Source organism: Sceloporus occidentalis, unplaced genomic scaffold (genome assembly GCF_023333645.1).
Source record: "Sceloporus occidentalis isolate IW3139 unplaced genomic scaffold, rSceOcc1.0.p SCAF_1, whole genome shotgun sequence".
NCBI lineage: Eukaryota > Metazoa > Chordata > Lepidosauria > Squamata > Phrynosomatidae > Sceloporus > Sceloporus occidentalis.
The window spans coordinates 284,536,183-284,555,051 of NW_028316981.1; the positions used below are offsets into that span (position 1 = coordinate 284,536,183).

The window sequence follows — 18,869 nt, forward strand, 5'->3', positions numbered from 1 at the left end:
AAGCAGTTAGCATGTCAGGGAAGCAGGGTGGATGTGGAAGGAAGGAAATGAATGAGGGAGCTGGAGAGGTGGAAGATGTGGTAGACATCAGTATGAGCCATTTGCAAGAAGACTGGGGGAAGATTGTTGGGGAGCTTGAAATGCAACAGTGGGTGGTGAGAGCTCTGTTGACGAAGCAGACACCTTTCCATCACCAAAGATGCATGGCCCAGTCCCAAACTTGATTCTGATGAGGGGACACCCAGCAAAGCCCTTGAGTGGAACAACAAAGCAGCAGCTTAAAAAGACTTCACACAAGTCTTGGACAGAGGCTATGATAGTGAGGTCACAATATACCCCTAGTCCAAGGTTGGGATGTGAAGAAATTGCACTCCCCGGGAGTGTGATGAGGCATTTCTGTCTATGGAGTTTTGAGGGTCTTTTTAAAATAATAATTGGGGGAGATCCTTGGGGCCATTGGGGCCTCAAATGCTCTTGGGGGCACATGTAGCCCAGAGGCTGCACTTTTCCCATAATGATTTAATTGGTTAGACTGCAGCCCTGTTCAGGTATTACTCACCACACACTTCTGAACAAGAGACCACTTAGCTTTTTTCCCCTTTGCTGTTATTTCTGCACATGGAAAGTGATGCATCTGAAGAGAGTTGCTATTCACATGGAGGCTCTGCTTAAGAATATGAAGTGTACAAAGCAATAGAAAATGCTTATTTGGAAAGCATTATGAACTTCTCCTCCTCAAACATATCACTGCCCACATGATCAAAACAGCACTGGATGGTAGTGGGGCTAGGCACTCCCTTGCTCAGGAAAACGAATGAGACTTATGCATTTGTTGTGAAAGTACAGAATAAAGTTCAGCACACCTCCAGAGATAATATCTCAATATGGCTGAATCCATGTGTATCCTTGAAAGAAAAAGGAAGGTAGAGTTCCAAAGAGGAAACTAACTCACCATGAACTTGATTGATCTCTGAATTCTGAGAAAGGATTTCATCTGCTAACTTTTGAGCAGTTGGCAAAACTTCTGTATGGTGCACTGTGATCAAATACTGTACAAACTTCTGGAGTTGGTCTCTGTTCATTTGAAAGAGAGTCTCTGAAATGGGAAGATGCAGTTTGACCTGATCAGGCTTGCGGATCCGATATAAAGAAAGTGCCACGACATGGGCACAGTAAAATATGTCTTTGTTTCCACAGCTACAGGTCACTGAGGTAATCTTGCAACGATCAAAGCTGATAGCTACATTGCAAACAGTTTCTGGCTCCGACTGCACTGCAGGTTCGGTCACTGTGCCGCTCAGGTGGAAACCTGTTTGTTAAAAGAAGAAAGGGACAATTCAAGTAAAGCATTTATGACTACCATCTTAAAAGAGCAAAGTAGTTCCACAGGCTGAATAGTTTTAAGAGGGAGTTCATCAACTATCTCAGACAGCAACAGTGGTTCAGCAGCAACTAAACATTACCCAAAGAACATTGTGCATATAAATAGTTTCACACACACAGAGTGGTAATTGTGGTGGACCATGACTACAGGGGGGAAAAAACAGGAAATGGACTGAACACACCAGGACACTAGACCTCCATTATTTTCAGATTCTCAAAACAGTACATTTTTCCAGCTCCAGAGTCTAAAAACACAAGTTGGAACCTTCCATCTGTGGAATCTGGCAAGATTTCACTAGTCTCAATAAATAAATAAAAAGAGCCCCAGGGCATGTTCATATTGACAAAGTCAAAAACAATGTTTAGTAGTTCTGGGCAGGTTATTCAGGACAGTAGGCTTTATTTCTGTCATGTTAATCTACATAAGTACATAGTTGGTCGCTAAGATAACAAAGAGAAGCCAAATTGTTTCTTGAAGGGTGTACCTAGAGGAGGTGTGCAAGCCTAGAAATACTACAACTCACAATCTTAAGTATACAACTTAGAAAAATAAAAGGTGTAGAGTCTGCAAGTGAGATCTCCAGATTGTATATACCGTATTTTCCAGTGTATAAGACGACTGGGTGTATAAGACGACCCCCCAACTTTTCCAGTTAAAATATAGTTTGGGATATACTCGCCGTATAAGACTACCCCTCTTCCAAATAATTTTTTTAAAAAACATCAGATTTGATTTCAATATGGTAATTTTAATTCAAATGCTTATGACATGCAGGTACTTAGCAGGAAAACTTGTTGTATACAAAGCCTGCTTGGATTGGACAGCTCTCCCTGTCTGCCCAGCCCTCCCTGTCTCCAAGATTTTCTTCTACCGTACTTGTACAGTGCCGACCTTGCTGCTTTCATACATTTGCCACATATGGAGGGGATGTGGCTGCAGCTGTTTTTGAGCTCCCCCCACCATATGCAGCGACCGCAGATTCTCCAGTCTGGCTCAGAAGTTTCAGCACCTGCCCTATAAGACGAACCCTGACTTTTGAGAAAATCTTCCTGGGTTAAAAAGTAGTCTTATATGCCAGAAAATACTGTAAATGTTGTTTATACATGCAATGAGCATGCAGCCAACGCAGGTAGGTCACAGCCAGCAGAGCACCCTTCAACCATATAAACCAACCAAAAGGCAGAAATCCCTGCTGTGTTCCCATTGTTTTCATTGCATATGTAATCTTTTTAAACGCCCTGATCCACAGCAGTAGACTGTAAGCCTGTCCTACTTTGTAGCTATGTATTAAGAGGTGTTTCAGATAAAAGCCAGTCATTGTATCCGTAAGACTTGCATCAAAAATTAGATAAAGTGGTATCAATCTTGCATGTCCAAAGTGCTGCACAACACAAGATTGATGTGAGTGATCTGGGGTGTGTCTTGTAAGCAAATATACCAAGGTAAGACAAAGCAATACAGAAAGAAAGGCATGAATAAAAACAAAGCATTTCAAACCTGCACAAATTTATTTGTAGCGAAACCAGTTCTGCACCTGCTGATAAGAGCCTGGTCCATTTCCCCAGTAACCTTGAATAAATAATCCCCTCCTAACTATAACAGGTGCTCAATAAAATGAAGACTTGTGTTCAAAGAGGGAGGGGATTCGCCTTAGTTGTCAATATATAACGGCTGACAATCTCTTTTTGACATTAAAAGCTACTAACTGCTAAGAAAACATTTAGTATGAGTAATATGAACTCAAGAAGATGGACTATAGAGTTGCTCTTATGCAAAATGAAGAGTTTTATGTAGCAGCGGCTCTCACTTGTGGAAGGCCAAGCAGAGGTGGTAATTTTCTCAGATACCCTCAACTATCTACTGGCCATGACAGTTATTTTCATGGCTCTCCAATCCCCTGGAGCAGATTGGGGGGGGGGGGGGGGGATCTGTGAGAATCAGTTCAATTTTCCAATAGTGGGCCCACAGTGTAAGCACCGTTTCACTCATGGGTTCCCAGGATCCAAGAGTATACATTAAGAGACTATTATGTAGACGCTGTGTTTATTCTGAATATCACAGAATGAAACAGTATACAGGTTGGGTATTTCTTAATGCCTCCCACCATTTCAGATTCTCAGTATCTCTTCAGCCTCCAAAAATCCAAAATACAGAACACTTCTGGTCCCACGCATTTCGGGTAAGCAATACTCAACCTGTATATGCATGCTGCACACACACACACACACACACACACACAACTTGTACCAAGTACAAGTAACTCTTGAACCCAGAATGATCAAAAACAGGAAGAAAGGCAGACCAGCTCAAGAAAAAGATACTCAGAAACTACCAACTTGCCATACTTTATGTAAGGAATTTCATATGGATCCTCACTTCTCGTCATTCCTTACTTCAGTAGAAATTATTATTTACTGAAATCTCAGGTAGTAAATACTCAAGTTTCCAGTCAAGGCAGCAATAATATGCCACCAAAAACCACAGAAGGGAACAGCTCAAGGATGGGAAGCTTAAATGATTTAACACCAGCTACTCTGACCTCAAGATTCCAACTGTCTGGAAATACAGACATATCCAGTTCAGTGCCTAACATTGTGGTTAGCTAACCCTCAGTATGACTTTGAAGGGGCACAAGGATTGACACACCACAAACGAAGAGCACACATGATAATGGCTAGACAGCCAGTCATAAAGGAAACAAGTGAAAAGGTCTGAGATTAAAATACAATTTGTTTGAGACAGAATTTTCTGTTCCCATTTTTTACCGAACACAACTGAGATCACGATACAAAGCCAAGCAGTGATGTTTTTGCCAGAACTTTCAATAATGTTTTGCTACTACCCATCTGTTTCTATTTCCACTTGGTAAGATTACATGTCATCATGAAGCTGTTACTAGAACATTTCATGAGCTTAGATGTTAGCTTTTTTAAAAAAAAAAACCTTACTAGAACCATACATGAAACAAGAATTTGGCTCATGTCTCTTAGACACTGAAACTATATCTAAACAGTGAATTATTAATAAACAATTTTTTTCTGGGCCCACTGATATTATGACACTTCTCATACTCAAATATATTACTTGAGCAAGTCTACTATAGGTGCACCTTTGTTGGCAAGTGAACCTTCAACAACATGCCAGAAGATGGTTCTCCCAAATCAGTGGTGGTACATCTTCATTAGTCAGGGAGGTGAAATTCAAGTTAAGAAGCATGTGAGGGACTGCACTGTAGCATTGGGCAAGATAAAGGGCACAAGGACAAAGGACAAAGTAGTTGAAGACAAAGTGGGTGACTTCAGATGTAATTCTTATCCATTTGGTCATTTTCCTACTAGGCATGCAAATCAGTTTACAGCTCAGTTTTATCAATAGCTACCTAGGACTTGCCTCATAACTATCTATACTGGTCCTTCAGAGAGAGAGAGAGAGAGAGAGAGCGCATCCAAAAGGCAAAGTGAAAGACTTTAGTGGTCAGATGGTCAGACTCTTCAAACAACTGGAAATTAATTTATTTTTTATCTTTGGCGATTCCAGTTTAAATGACTATAGACCAGTGATTCCCAAACGCTGATCACCTCCAGGTGTTTTGGACCTCAGTTCCCAGAAACCTCAGCCATCTTGGGCAATGGTTTGGGGTTTAAGGAGTTGAAATCCAAAACACTTGGAAAGTCAGAGTTTGGGAATCACTGCTTAGAGACCAACATAGACTTTCTATCCAAAAGGAAGAATCTCTGCCCTAGATCTTCTAAAGAGACTGATAGAAAAATGAAAACCACATGAGAAAAAATGTGCAACACCCTGGACCTGAGTAACAGGCTGCAGAAACAAACAAACAGTACCCTTTCTATCTTTTACCAAAGATCAGAATCATGTGGACAATCACCTCCACAAGTTGCAAGGTGAGTTGACTGATGTCAAATTTCTGGTTACTATACTGTACTACCTAAACAGAGAATATTGGTGTGGGCGGGGCTGGCATAGCAGACTCCATCTTGCAAGGAAACAGACTCCTCCCCTTATGTTCTCTCCCACATGCACAACAAACTTACTCAGGCAAGTGTGGCACAACTGTACCTTTAATAAGAAAATAGCTTCGTATCAAGTAGATGATAACTCAAAACATAAAGTCCAGTCTTCAAGTCAGACATTCCCACTTCCCATTATGACATGGCTTGTTTCTCAAAGCTTCTCATGTGGACTCCACCACTCATCCTCCAAATCCTCAAGGTCTCTGGTTGTCCATTCCCCAGAGCCCGCAAAAGCCCAGGCTCCCTCCTCTTGAGGGTTCTGTAGCCTCTCCTCCTCTTGGGGTCTCTGCTTTGGCCATAGGGCCCTTCTTGGAAGAGGCACAGGGACTCTGTCCCTCTCTGGCCTCCTTAAACCCTGTTCTTTCCCTTCCCCGGCCGCTGCTGCCCGAACAGCTCTTCCACATCCATCCTTGCACGCCTCAGCCCTTCTGCTTTTATAGTCCTTCCAGCTCCTCCTCCTTCCTCCACTGGCTCCACCTCTGGGTTAACTTCCTCCTTCCCCTCAACCTCCACCACCTGGCTGCCCTTAGCCCCTTCAGCTCTCTCCACCTGGGTGAGTACCTTACTACAATTGGCTTTCAAAACGAACATCGTTCAGACAATATGGAAATCTATAGTTTGCCTTATGTCAGGGAAGAAGGGAGATAGTGCACAACCTGAAGAATTCTGGTAGGTTTGTTCGCAGAGACTCCAAGCATGGCTTGGCATTAACCATCCCTGACCAAAATCATTTACTTGAGGACTAAGTGCCTAAAATAGCAACTAAAACAGAAACCAAATGTCCATACTCCTAGGTAGTCCAAATCTTGATATGTGCTGCAATACATTCCTCCCTTCCCTTACACAGGGGACCCATTCTGGGGCCCCCTTCGTAAGCAGAAAATCACATATGCACATGAAAATAATGGGGCACGTGTATGTGGTGCAGTGCAGTGCTTGCGCCACAGCGCACGTGCCATTCATTGTATTGTACTGCGACTTCAGTGTATGCTGAAAGCCGTGGAAGGGAAGCCCGTGTATGGTGCGAGCTCACTGTATACATTTATTGTGCTTGATCACAGATATTTTTATCTCAGTTCATTCTTCGTATAGGCGCCTACCTGAGTTTTAAGATCTTCAAGGAAGGCTAGTGAGGATTTGGGAGACAGCCTTCTCAGCAACTACTCCCAGGCTATGGAACTCTCTGCCAAAGGGAAGCTTAAACACGCCTACAATTTTAACTGATTGGGATAGTGTAATGTGTATGTTGGTTTTTCACGCGTAAGATGTTTTCATTTCATTTTAACAGTTTTAAATTAATATTTTTAAGTGGATTGTCTGATGCTTTTTAATTTGTATAGTTTCAGACTGTTTCAGCTGTATTGTTTTTAATGTATGACAGTTGCTTTGGGTCCGACATGGGATAAGAGTGGGATATCAACAAATTAAATTAATATATAAATAGGGGGTTGTGGATCCCAGTTTAAGCAAAAATGTGTATTCAGCCTACTAGATATTCAGACTACTAGGTGAATTAACAGAATTCAAATTTCACTTTAAAAGAGTACTTTTTAAAAGGATCTTTAATTTAAGCAAAAATTTTACATTCTCATTTAATCTCTCTCTCCCACATTATAACCTCATCGGACAAGAATGTTCCCCTCTATGATGGCTTGATGGACCTTCATCCTCTTCTAGTGATCTGCAAAATGAGCAGATCTGAACAATTTCCAACCCAGCCCTTCATCCCAGGTTAAGAGGCGGAAAGAGTCAAGTAGAACATTAAGAAATATTCAGCCACTTCCCTTTTTTAAAAAAAAAATAGTCATGCACTGGACAAATCTAAAAGTCCCCGAATAAGCCTATTCCTTTGGTTCTTTGATTCACCTTGAAAACTATTTTGCTGTATTCAAGGAATCAAATATTGCTTCCCTTTTAGTGCTTTTAGATTAGCTACTCTGAACATTCTGAAGATTTATATTTCCATGCAGAATTAAATAATTTCTCTTCCCAAATAGCATCACTCTTCCTACAGCATTCTGATCTTTACCTAAATGCAGACTAGAAAGACACAGGCAAGGCCAGCACTTGGCATTTGATGGATTCTTCCCTGATTTGCCAGCTTTCTACATACAGGAAATATCATACTGAGGCACATTTGAACAACTGATCTTCCTTCCACCTACAATCTTATACTATGCATCCTAGATAGATTTGTCTTCTCAGTGAGGTCATAGTGGTAGTATCTACAAACTACTGCTTCTCACTGGGAAGACAGTGGGTGCCCCTATAGTCTTCTTTTTTTTTAAAAAAAAAAAACCCCTTTCGGTTTAAATTACTGCAAACCCTTATCATGCCTTTCCTGTTTATATAGTAGGAGAAGCCTGTCTATACAGATAAGAACTGTGAAAGACATCAAAAGTCTCAAACATTTCCTTTGTTTCCTTTTCCAGACTTGCCATTTGGTTGCAAAATTACAACAGATGCTACATAAAACTGCCTTACTTTCTAGGAAATGAAGAAAAAGTGCTTGTTAAAATGCTTATTTGTCATTAACAGATTTCATTAACTGATTTTTAACCACAATCAGACTCATATTATCAAGTCAGCTTGTTCACCCAATCTATTTTACACACATCATTCATGAAAGAAAATCTAGACGATTAAGAGATACAGAAAAACAGAGCTCTCCTTCAACAGATGGGCGGGTATTCATTTGACAGTGACTGGACTGTTGCCTGTAACAGCCCCAAATGTGAAGACAGAAAAGCTAGTTCAATTTTCACTGCAAATTCCCCTACAAATTCTCTCTTTGAAAAACAGACAATTCGTAATCACCAAAGCCTGCCAGTTTCTCATTCGGCAACAGGAACAAATGTCTGATTGTCCATTTGTAGCAATAATTTGAATTTAATACAAAATAAGATATGAGCAATCCTCTTATAAATCAATTCTACATCCCTTCACAAGCCAAAAAGAGTTCTTAAATGTGTTTCCATTAAAAGCACAGTTCAGCACATCCTGCTAGCTTTGGTCTCCAGAATGCTCCCCACTTCTCATCTTCCTTCAGTCTCTAGTGGACTATACTGCATAAATTAGTTATTCATTACATGTGAAAGAGTCACAGATAAAGCTACACCCTGCTGAGGAAGACTGCTACTTTACATGTCAATTTCAGAACAAGAGCATCTGCTATTTTACTAATATGTATATTTAAAGCTGCTGCAGATTATATGCTGTTCATTGCCTGTTTGTTGAAATATAATGAATGTCTAAGGAGGACTGCACAAAATTATTCCCTCTGAGGCCTCAATTTCCTGGTATTCTTTGTAAGACACTCATGAGACCCACACACACACACACACACACACACACAGAGGAAGGGAGGGAGGGAGGGAGAGGGAGAGAGAGAGAATATTCCCCCCCCCCAAAAAAAAAAAACCTCTGCATATAGCCTGTACTCGTCTAGGATGGCAGTCAACATATTTTAGATGAGTTGACCAAACATGACATTTCTGCCCAAGAACTGCTAATACACATTGTTGGCACTACCTCAAATATTAACAAAAGTTCACCTACAGCTGCGTGTGCCATGCAGAAATAATCGAGTTTAGCACCACTTTAACTGCCATGGCTCAATGCTATAGAATTCTAGGAATTGTAGTTTGTTGTGGCACCAGAGCTCTCTGACAGACAAGGCTAAATGTCTCACAAAACTACAATTCCTAAAATTCTATAGCATTGAGCCATGGCAATCAAAGTGGTGTCAAATTGGATTATTTCTGCAGTGTGATGCAGTCCAGAACATACACAAAAACAATCATGACTTAGAATACATGACAAAGTAAACACAGAAATATTACTCTAGGTCAGGAAATAACCAAATTAATCACTCAAGAACTTGATCAGGCGAGCTTTAAACTGAGTTCCGAGGGGAAGGGAGACAATATTAAGGAAGGCGAAAGGGATGGCGAAAATAGTCAAACTGATATAGAGGAAACAAGGCAAACAGTGCAAGGACCCAACAGTGGGAGGCAAAAAAACTTGCACAGGCAGCAAGTAAAAGGGAACCATGGTCTGCGATGTCTCTACACTAATGCACAGAGCATGGGAAATAAGCAGGATGAACTCGAACTCCTAGTACAACAAAGCAAATATGATATAATAGGCATCACTGAAACCTGGTGGGATGAGTCTCATGATTGGAATGTGGAAATAGAGGGGTATAACCTTATTAAGAGAAATAGGCCAAACAGGAAAGGAGGAGGAATAGCACTATATGTCAGAGATATTTACACCAGTGAAGAGATCCTGGACATCAATCATGGAAGCCAGGTGGAGAGCATCTGGATAAGAATCAAAGGGGAGGGAAACAACAAGGGTGTTACGGTGGGAGTCTACTACAGACCCCCAAGTCAGACTGAGGAATTGGATGATATCTTTCTAGAACAGATGACCACACAGTCAGAAAAGAGAGATGTAGAAGTGATGGGCGATTTCAACTATCCTGATATTTGCTGGAAGTCAAACTCAGCAAAATCCTCAAGGTCTAGCAAATTCCTCACTTGCCTGGAAGACAATTTCATGGTCCAAAAGGTGGAAGAGGCAACAAGGGGGTCGGCTATTTTAGATCTGATCCTAACCAACAAGGATGACTTGGTTAATGAGGTGCAAGTGGTGGGATCATTAGGTGGAAGTGACCATGTTCTCCTGGAGTTTGTAATACAGTGGAAAGGAGAAGCCAGGCAGAGTCAGACACGCATCCTAGACTTTAGGAGAACGGATTTCAGTAAACTTAGAGAAGTATTGAGGGCGATTCCATGGTCAGAAATACTAAAAGATAAAGGAGTTCAGGACGGATGGGAGTTTCTCAAAAGGGAGATACTGAAGGCACAATTTTAAACAGTTCCAGTGAGAAAGAAAAACGGGAGGTGTCTCAAGAAACCAGGATGGATGACTAAGGAACTTTCAACCGAGCTAAGTTTGAAACGGAACATGTATAAGAAATGGAAAAAGGGGGAAATCACGAAAAAGGAATTCAAAGAAATAGCAGGCACGTGTAGGGGTAAAGTCAGGAAAGCTAAAGCGCAGAATGAACTCAGGCTTGCTAGAGAGGTTAAGAACAATAAAAAGGGCTTTTTTGGATATGTCCGCAGCAAGAGGAAGAAGAAGGAAACGGTAGGGTCACTGCGTGGAGAAGATGGCAAAATGCTAACAGGAGATAGAGAAAAGGCAGAATTACTCAACACCTTCTTTGCCTCAGTCTTCTCAGAAAAGGCAAAGGGTGCTCAACCTGAGGATAATGGAGCAGAGGACAGAATAGGGGAATTTCAGCACAGAATAAGTAAAGAGATAGTAGAGGAACACCTTGTTAATCTAAATGAATTTAAGTCTCTGGGACCAGATGAACTCCATCCAAGGGTATTAAAAGAACTGGCAAAAGTAATATCGGAGCCATTGGCAATCATATTTGAAAACTCCTGGAGAACAGGAGAGATCCCAGCAGACTGGCAAAGGGCAAACGTTGTCCCCATCTTCAAAAAGGGGAAAAAAGAGGATCCCAACAATTATCGTCCAGTTAGTCTGACATCAGTTCTAGGAAAGATTCTGGAGCAGATCATTAAACAGAGAGTCTGTGAACATCTAGAAGGCAATGCCATAATCACAAAAAGTCAACATGGGTTTCAGAGAAACAAGTCATGCCAGACAAATCTAATCTCTTTCTTTGATAAAATTACCAGCTTGGTAGATGAAGGGAATGCTGTGGATATAGTATATCTTGATTTCAGTAAGGCCTTTGACAAGGTTTCCCATGACATTCTTGCAAACAAGCTTGTAAAATGTGGGCTAGACAAAGGAACTGTTAAATGGATCTGTAATTGGTTGACCGGCTGAACCCAAAGAGTGCTCAACAATGGCTCCTTTTCATCCTGGAGAGAAGTGACCAGTGGGGTCCCACAGGGCTCTGTCCTGGGCCCAGTGCTATTCAACATCTTTATCAATGACCTGGATGACAGAATTGGGAGCATACTTATCAAATTTGCAGATGACACCAAATTAGGGGGAATAGCTAATACCCCAGAGGACAGGATCAAGATTCAAAATGACCTGAATAGACTAGAAAGCTGGGCCAAAGCTAACAAAATGAAATTCAACACAGAGAAATGTAAGGTATTGCACTTAGGGCAGAAAAATAAAATGCACAGATATAGGATGGGTGACACCTGGCTGAATGAAACTACGTGTGAAAGGGATCTAGGAGTCCAAGTAGACCACAAGTTGAACATGAGTGAACAGTGTGATGTGGCAGCTAAAAAGGCCAATGCTATTTTAGGCTGCATCAATAGAAGTATAGTGTCTAGATCAAGAGAAGTAATAGTGCCACTGTATTCTGCTTTGGTCAGGCCCCACCTAGAATATTGTGTCCAGTTCTGGGCGCCACAATTCAGAAAGGACATTGAGAAACTGGAGCGTGTCCAAAGGAGGGCGACAAAAATGGTGAAGGGTCTGGAAACCATGCCCTATGAGGAACGACTTAGGGAGCTGGGGATGTTTAGCCTGGAGAAAAGAAGGTTAAGAGGTGATATGATAGCCCTGTTTAAATATTTGAAAGGATGTCATATTGAGGAGGGAGCAAGCTTGTTTTCTGCTGCTCCAGAGAACAGGACCCGGAACAATGGATGCAAGCTACAGGAAAAGAGATTCCACCTGAACATTAGGAGGAACTTCCTGACAGTAAGGGCTGTTCGACAGTGGAATGCACTTCCTCGGAAGGTGATAGAGTCTCCTTCCTTGGAGGTCTTTAAACAGAGGCTGGATGACCATCTGTCAGGGATGCTTTGATTTGGATTTCCTGCATGGCAGGGGGTTGGACTGGATGGCCCTAGTGGTCTCTTCCAACTCTACGATTCTATGATTCTATGATTCATTATTATTATTATTATTATTTATTAACCTTTATTTATAAAGCGCTGTAAATTTACACAGTGCTGTACATACAATCTTATTAATTGGATGGTTCCCTGCCCTCAGGCTTACAATCTAAAAAGACAGGACACAGAAGGAGAAGGGAGTGGTGGTGGGGAAGGGGCCTGTCTAGTAAGATAATACATATAAAATACATAGCAATACAGGAAATGATTCAATAAAGCAGACAACAAAACAACATCAGCAAAAGAAATCCCCATTGATGAAACTTATGACACCACTTATAACACACACCACTTTTCTAGCATTACAATTTTCTTGCACAATAAATCTAAATATATTTGTTTGAGTGCAAAGTTTAAAAGGTGCTTGAGAAAATTAGTTGTCTAGTGCCTTATAAAGCTAAAATCTAATCCAAACCCAATGCAGAAAAGATTTTACAATGTTACTTACTAGTTATCTTCAACATATGAGATATGGAAAACTCGTCCTGTTAGAGATTGCTTAATTGCAAACTACATCAGCCATCTCAAGACACCCCAATCCCAAAAACATGGATGAGGAATGTGTGGCCCCTGGACTGTAGGTGGCTCCAGCCACATTTTTGGAGCCTATCCAAGTCTTTAAGAGACTTCCAAAGCCCACAAACTTCCCCTCAAAATAAAAATGTTTAGCAAATTTTCTGTTCCCAAATTATTATTATTAACCTTTATTTATAAAGCGCTGTAAATTTACACAAATTCCACGCAACTATGTACCTGGATATCAGGATTGTATTTTTTTACTCCAGTCTAATCCCATGGAGTATCACTCAAGTTTGGTAACTGTCCCTTCTCATAGAAATGACTTTATACTATGTATGAGATGGAATTGGCATGCAAGGGAAAAAATCTTACAGAGCAGTGGTTCCCAACCTGTGGGTCAGGACCACTCCTAAGACCATCGGAAAACACATATTTGCATGTAACAATGAAAATAAGTTTATGATTGGGGGTCACCACAACGTGAGGAACTGTCTTAAATGGTCACGGCATTAGGAAGGTTGAGAACCACTATTATACAGTGATAGGAAAGCACTGCTTTTAAAAACAAAACAAAACAAAACCCACTATATGTAGGAACTGTCCTCTCCAGATTCCCTCTACATATCAGAGTACTGCCTACTCTAATAAAAGATATAGCCCCCAAGAATGATAAATAACAGGACCTAATTAAAATGTTCACTGAAATGGATAAACAGGTAGAAGTGTCCCACTACTCCCCCCAGCAGAACTTCATGGAATATCATTAGTGTTTGGCATCTGCACTTTCTGACAGTAATGACCTCATGCACATACAGTATATGGTATTTTAAGGACAATTACAAGAAGAAAAAAAGGGACATGAGATGATCCTCTAATGAAGCCAAGACAGTATTTCATCTATACTCAAAGATGATGTGATATTGTTTGGAAGCAAAACTGACACTGAAGATATAAATCAAGCTGGTAATCTCAATGTAAACTGACCTACTGAACCAATGAGAGTTGCAATTCAGTGCGTCTGTTTTAGTAAGGAGTCACATGTACAGGCTGGCAGACATCCAGTTAGGAGCATAGGCACGTGTAAATCATGCAGGGCCCAAAAACCACTATTGCACAATGGACCTATTATGCTGACAGTGACAGGAGCAGAGCTGCATAGACTGCATGTCCATCTGTGATTTGTCTCTGCATGTTGCATTTGTACACTGTATGTTGCAGCTGCATGCTGTTTGCTGCAGTTGCACACTGTACATTGTGGAATGATACCTAGCCACTGACTTGTGTTGCACAATGTTAGAATTCTACATTAGGGTTGCATAATGCTCACACAGAGCATTTACATATGCAGTTACTTATGCCGAGGGGATGCTGAATTGTAGCCATAATGTGACACTAGATGCTTGTGCAAAACAAGTATTGGGACTTATTGTTCTGTGCCTTCAAGTCATTTCCATCTTATGCCAACCCTAAGGCAACCCTATTGTGGGGTTTAATAGTGCTTTATGCACATTTTTAATTAACCTTTACAAAAGTTCTGTAAGGCAGGCCAACAGTAGTCCCAGACTGTACCAGAAAGTAAAGGCTAGGTAAGTGTTATTACAAAGTAAGGCAAAATTAGATTCCTAGTCTGATAGCCCATAGTCTAAACAGAAAAATGAAATAAATAGTAACAAACAAGAAATTTATATTCAGTGTGTGTAACAATACAAGGCCCTTTCCACCAAGTGGTGCCAATCATCAATGGAATGGGTAGAAATTTAAATGAGCAGAATTGCTAAGGAAAGTAATTATTGATAGCAAATCTGTTGCAATACAGGTCCAGATACCCTTTCTCAGCTGCATCACCTGTTTCAATGACACTGAGGACAGCAGAAAGGAGCACTGTGGGTGTGTTACTCATACCTGTATGTTGACATGTAATGTTGAACTGGCTGGCTATCATATCTACATAGGCTCTTAAATTTCCCCACAAAAGCAAATGCATTAAGTTAAGAAGGTCCAGATAAGAAATCTGGTTTTATTAAACAGTCATGATTTTCAGCTCACAATAACTCACTCATGAACTGTGCCAGCATTTCGTGATAATCAACCACAAATGCTGCCTGCTTCCTCCAAAAGGGCAATATGCGACTTGGTTCATTAAACCAGAGTGGTTTAAAATACAGCCTTTTAACAGTTGTTTGATCTACACACAGAGATATGGCTAAGCATGGAGTAATTATCTTGATTCTGACCAAAATCACATCTGTTTGTGTGTGTAAATAAATATAGCTTGACAGCAATTTGGTTCATCTATCAGAAAGAATCAACTGCTAACTGAATAAGCATCTTTGCATTCTACACAAGATGTGTATTTGTTATAGCAGCCTGCTGCAACGATAATTCAAACACATCTAGTGTGTGCACTAAATTCAAGAACACTGTATAATTCTATATCAGTGTCATATAATATCAAAACATTAACACATGTGTTTACTTAGTTCTTTACCAAAACTGTAGCTGTACATACATTTTACTAAGCTAACACACATCATATGAAATAAAGTAATTTAATTAATCTGCTAGTATAGGTCAACAATTTAATGTGGTTGTTGTTAGTGCACAGATGTTTTCTTCCACATCTGTTGACCACAGAGGGAGTAAAAGGATTAAAAGGGGCATTATGGTATACACCACCATCTGGTTTGTAGTTAAAATTAAACAAATAAATGCTAAATGGTTTTGAGACAAAGATATCCAGTGTGTTGACCTTACACTGAGACATAAAAGAAAATATTTACCTAACCCAGGAAAGTATGCATTAAGCTTTACTGGGGGGTGGGTTATGTTTAAAATGTCATTGTTAATAATGAAAGCAATTGTCACTATTTAACTCCATATAATTTCCAAGGATTAGACACTTCTTGTGCAATTTCAAGATTCAGTTTAGAAAAGCTGAACACTGGTTTCCTTGAGGCTGCCAAAATAATTAAGGGACACCCATTGTTAATCTTTTCCTATCGCCAGTCTATTGGTTCATATTTGTGTCAAATGTAAAACAAAACAAATATAGTTTTCAATATACGAATTGACAGACCCCAAGGAAGAACATAATAGCAAGATGGAGATCTCTCCAACCCCATCCACTAATTAGAGATGTTTCTGATCCAATGTTTGCTTTCGATGTCATCCTCTCTCAACTTTTTTGTCCTGTCTACTACACTGTGGAGCCTACAGGCAAGAACTATCTTGCCTTTCAAAGAACCTCTTCCAATTTACACTCAAGTATGGTGAACATGTGATCGAGAGAGATACTGCTGGACTGCAACTCCCATCATCATTCACCACTAGTTGTGTGGACTAGGCTGATGGAAGCCACAGGGCCAAAATAGACTGTTGGAAGGAGCAGCTTGTGGCGCAGCAATCGCACACTGCACCCCCAATCTGCCTTGAAGCCACCCAAAAAAGGAGTAGCAAAGAGCTGCCTCTTTTTTGGGTGGCAAAATACATCTTTACACCTGCACCATGCCTGTAAGCCAGGTTCATGAGGCCCTGGCAGTGTGCAGCATGTAAACACTGGACTGCTGGAGCATTATAATGTCACCCCCATGTAAACGGCCAGGTGGCTTCTGGGCAGCTTCAAAATGGTTTGGGAGCATGCAGCATGTAAACGCCATGCTCCCAAGCTATCTGAAAGGTGGCACAAAAGAGCCATATGTTTCAGCCCATAGTCTAGCATCTAGAGGGATACATACTGCCCAACAAATAATACAAACACATGTAGAAAATTTTAAGTATGTTCTATGAGGAAAATGTAACAAGCACAATGAAGATGGCTAGCAATTTTATTATGAATTCCAACGAACAGCAAGAAAAGTAGCTTCATGTTGTACAGTATAACCGTTTTTGCTCATTTTAATTTTTGCAGAGCATCCTTGTAAATAGCTGGTCTACATATTCTGTAAGGAGGCAATGACCTCCATATAGTTAACCTACCAAGAACTCTGCAGCAGAGCAACAAGCTGGCACAAAGCCCTCATACTTACACTATCCAGTTTTCATGGCACAGGGTCACATCCATCAACTTTCTATTTTTAAATGTCAAGGTAAATGATGCAGCCAACGATGTACTCATAAGCATGGCCTTCCCCAGAATACTGTGTCCAGTTCTGGGCACCACAATTCAAAAAGGATGTTGAGAAGCTGGAGCATGTCCAGAGGAGGACAACCAAAATGGTGAAGGGTCTGGAAACCATGCCTCATGAGGAGAGATTTAGGGAGCTGGGTATGTTTTGCTTGGAGAAGAGACAGTTAAGAGATGATAAGACAGCCCTGTTTAAGTATCTGAAGGGGTATAACATCAAGGACAGAGCAAGCTTGCTTTCTGCTGCTCTAGAGAATAGTACCTGGAACAATGGATTCAAACTACAAGAGAAGAGATTCCACCTGAGCATTAGAAAGAATCTCCTGACAGTAAGAACTGTTTGGCAGTGGAATACACTCCCTCAGAGTTCGGTGAAGTCTCCTTTGGAGATGTCATCTGTTGGGTGTGTGTTCCTACATGGCATGGGATTGGACTGAATGGTCCTTGTGGTCTCTTCCAGCTCTATGATGTAATATGCTAAATGATCAATGCAAATGCCTGAAGCAAAGATAGAAAGTTTTGGTTTGTTTAATGTTTTGTTATTAATGCAAAGTGCCTGGATGACCAATCATATGGACTTGTTCCAGGCCTTCATAATGCCTTCCAGGAACTAAAAGGCAAAGAGATCAAATAGTAAAATAGTTCCTGGACTCTATCAGCTCAAATAGCAAGTAAGATGACTGTCTGACTGACTGAATATTGCTCCATGCCCCCGCTGCAATGTATGAAGCAAAAGTAAAATTTAGATGGCTTCTACCCCAGGTCATCTAGCTTTCTTCACACAGAACTATTTTTATTCCAGTGTGTGAAAAAAGCATCCTCTGCCAAAATGAGCTTTTTAAAAGGTTACGATCTGTTACCATGTGTTCTGACAATGTGTTCGTTAGGAAATACATATTATTTTACTAACTTGCCTTTCATATTTTTTTCAGTGTATGGATGGTGTGATTTTAGGACAGCCCTATAGATATCTAACAACAACAAACAGAACAAGAAATATCAGCCTTTTGGCCTCTGAGATTTTTATTTTACTTGTATTCTTTGCTCTACTTAACATACTCGATACATCTTGGGGCTGTATCAACAACAAATGTTGCCAACAACCTGCCCCCTGTATCCCACCCACAGAAATCCATGCAAGGCCTTCTTCCTCGCTTGATCAGTCCTTCTGTAGCACATAAGTATTTGGCCGCTGGGCTTTACTACTTGTTTGTGTTCTTGAAGAAGTTGCTGTTCTTTAAGCGTTTTATTGAGGAGGAGGAGGGGAAGAAATCAATACTGCCTTGAGGCAGCACATCCTTTCAAGAGAAGCTTCTGCTGTGATAAAGAAAGCAAGTTGTTCAGTTCCCACCTAGATTTAAAATATATATTTGATTTTACCACCTACTTGACCACACTCCATCTAAAGACCTCTTTTACCAGGATGGATTTGGGGGTTGGTTACCTTGTATAGGGCCATAAACAGCAGAACTGAAATGCCAAAAACAAATCATTTTATCTTGCCTTAAACACAGTTTTGAAAAGCCTTCATGAAGAATTTAAAAAATATACTAATGCAGTATTATCAATTTTGTAAGATCCACTGACGTTGTACAAAATAACACCAGCTTCAGTGGTTATGGGTCAGTGCACTGATCAAATCTTCAAGATGGATGAAGTTGTCCCTGACGACTCAATGTACCCAGCTCATCTTGAGTTCATCCCAACCTAACATGATATATGTATGGCCACGGCTCCTTTTCCCAAACTCCAGGCAACCCAAAGTTTCATTTACGGTTACTGCAAAAAGAGGGGGGGAGCAGACCACATTGCCCTGAAATTCTCTCAGAGAAGCAGGCTGTTGTTTTAGAACAAACAGAAGCTTGTTTCTATCGCTCCTTTGTTTGACAAGTTTGAGCTGG

The 18,869-nt window shown here is 40.7% G+C and overlaps 1 protein-coding gene across 1 annotated transcript in view; it reads right to left on the reverse strand.

Annotated features, from left to right (window-relative positions):
* LOC149324005 (zinc finger SWIM domain-containing protein 6-like) overlaps nt 1-18,869 on the reverse strand; it is a 131,999-nt gene that overhangs the window by 73,403 nt on the left and 39,727 nt on the right. The window contains exon 2 of the mRNA XM_089495293.1: nt 953-1,309. Coding sequence (XP_089351419.1) covers nt 953-1,309 — 357 coding nt within the window. The remainder of the gene's footprint in view (nt 1-952; nt 1,310-18,869) is intronic.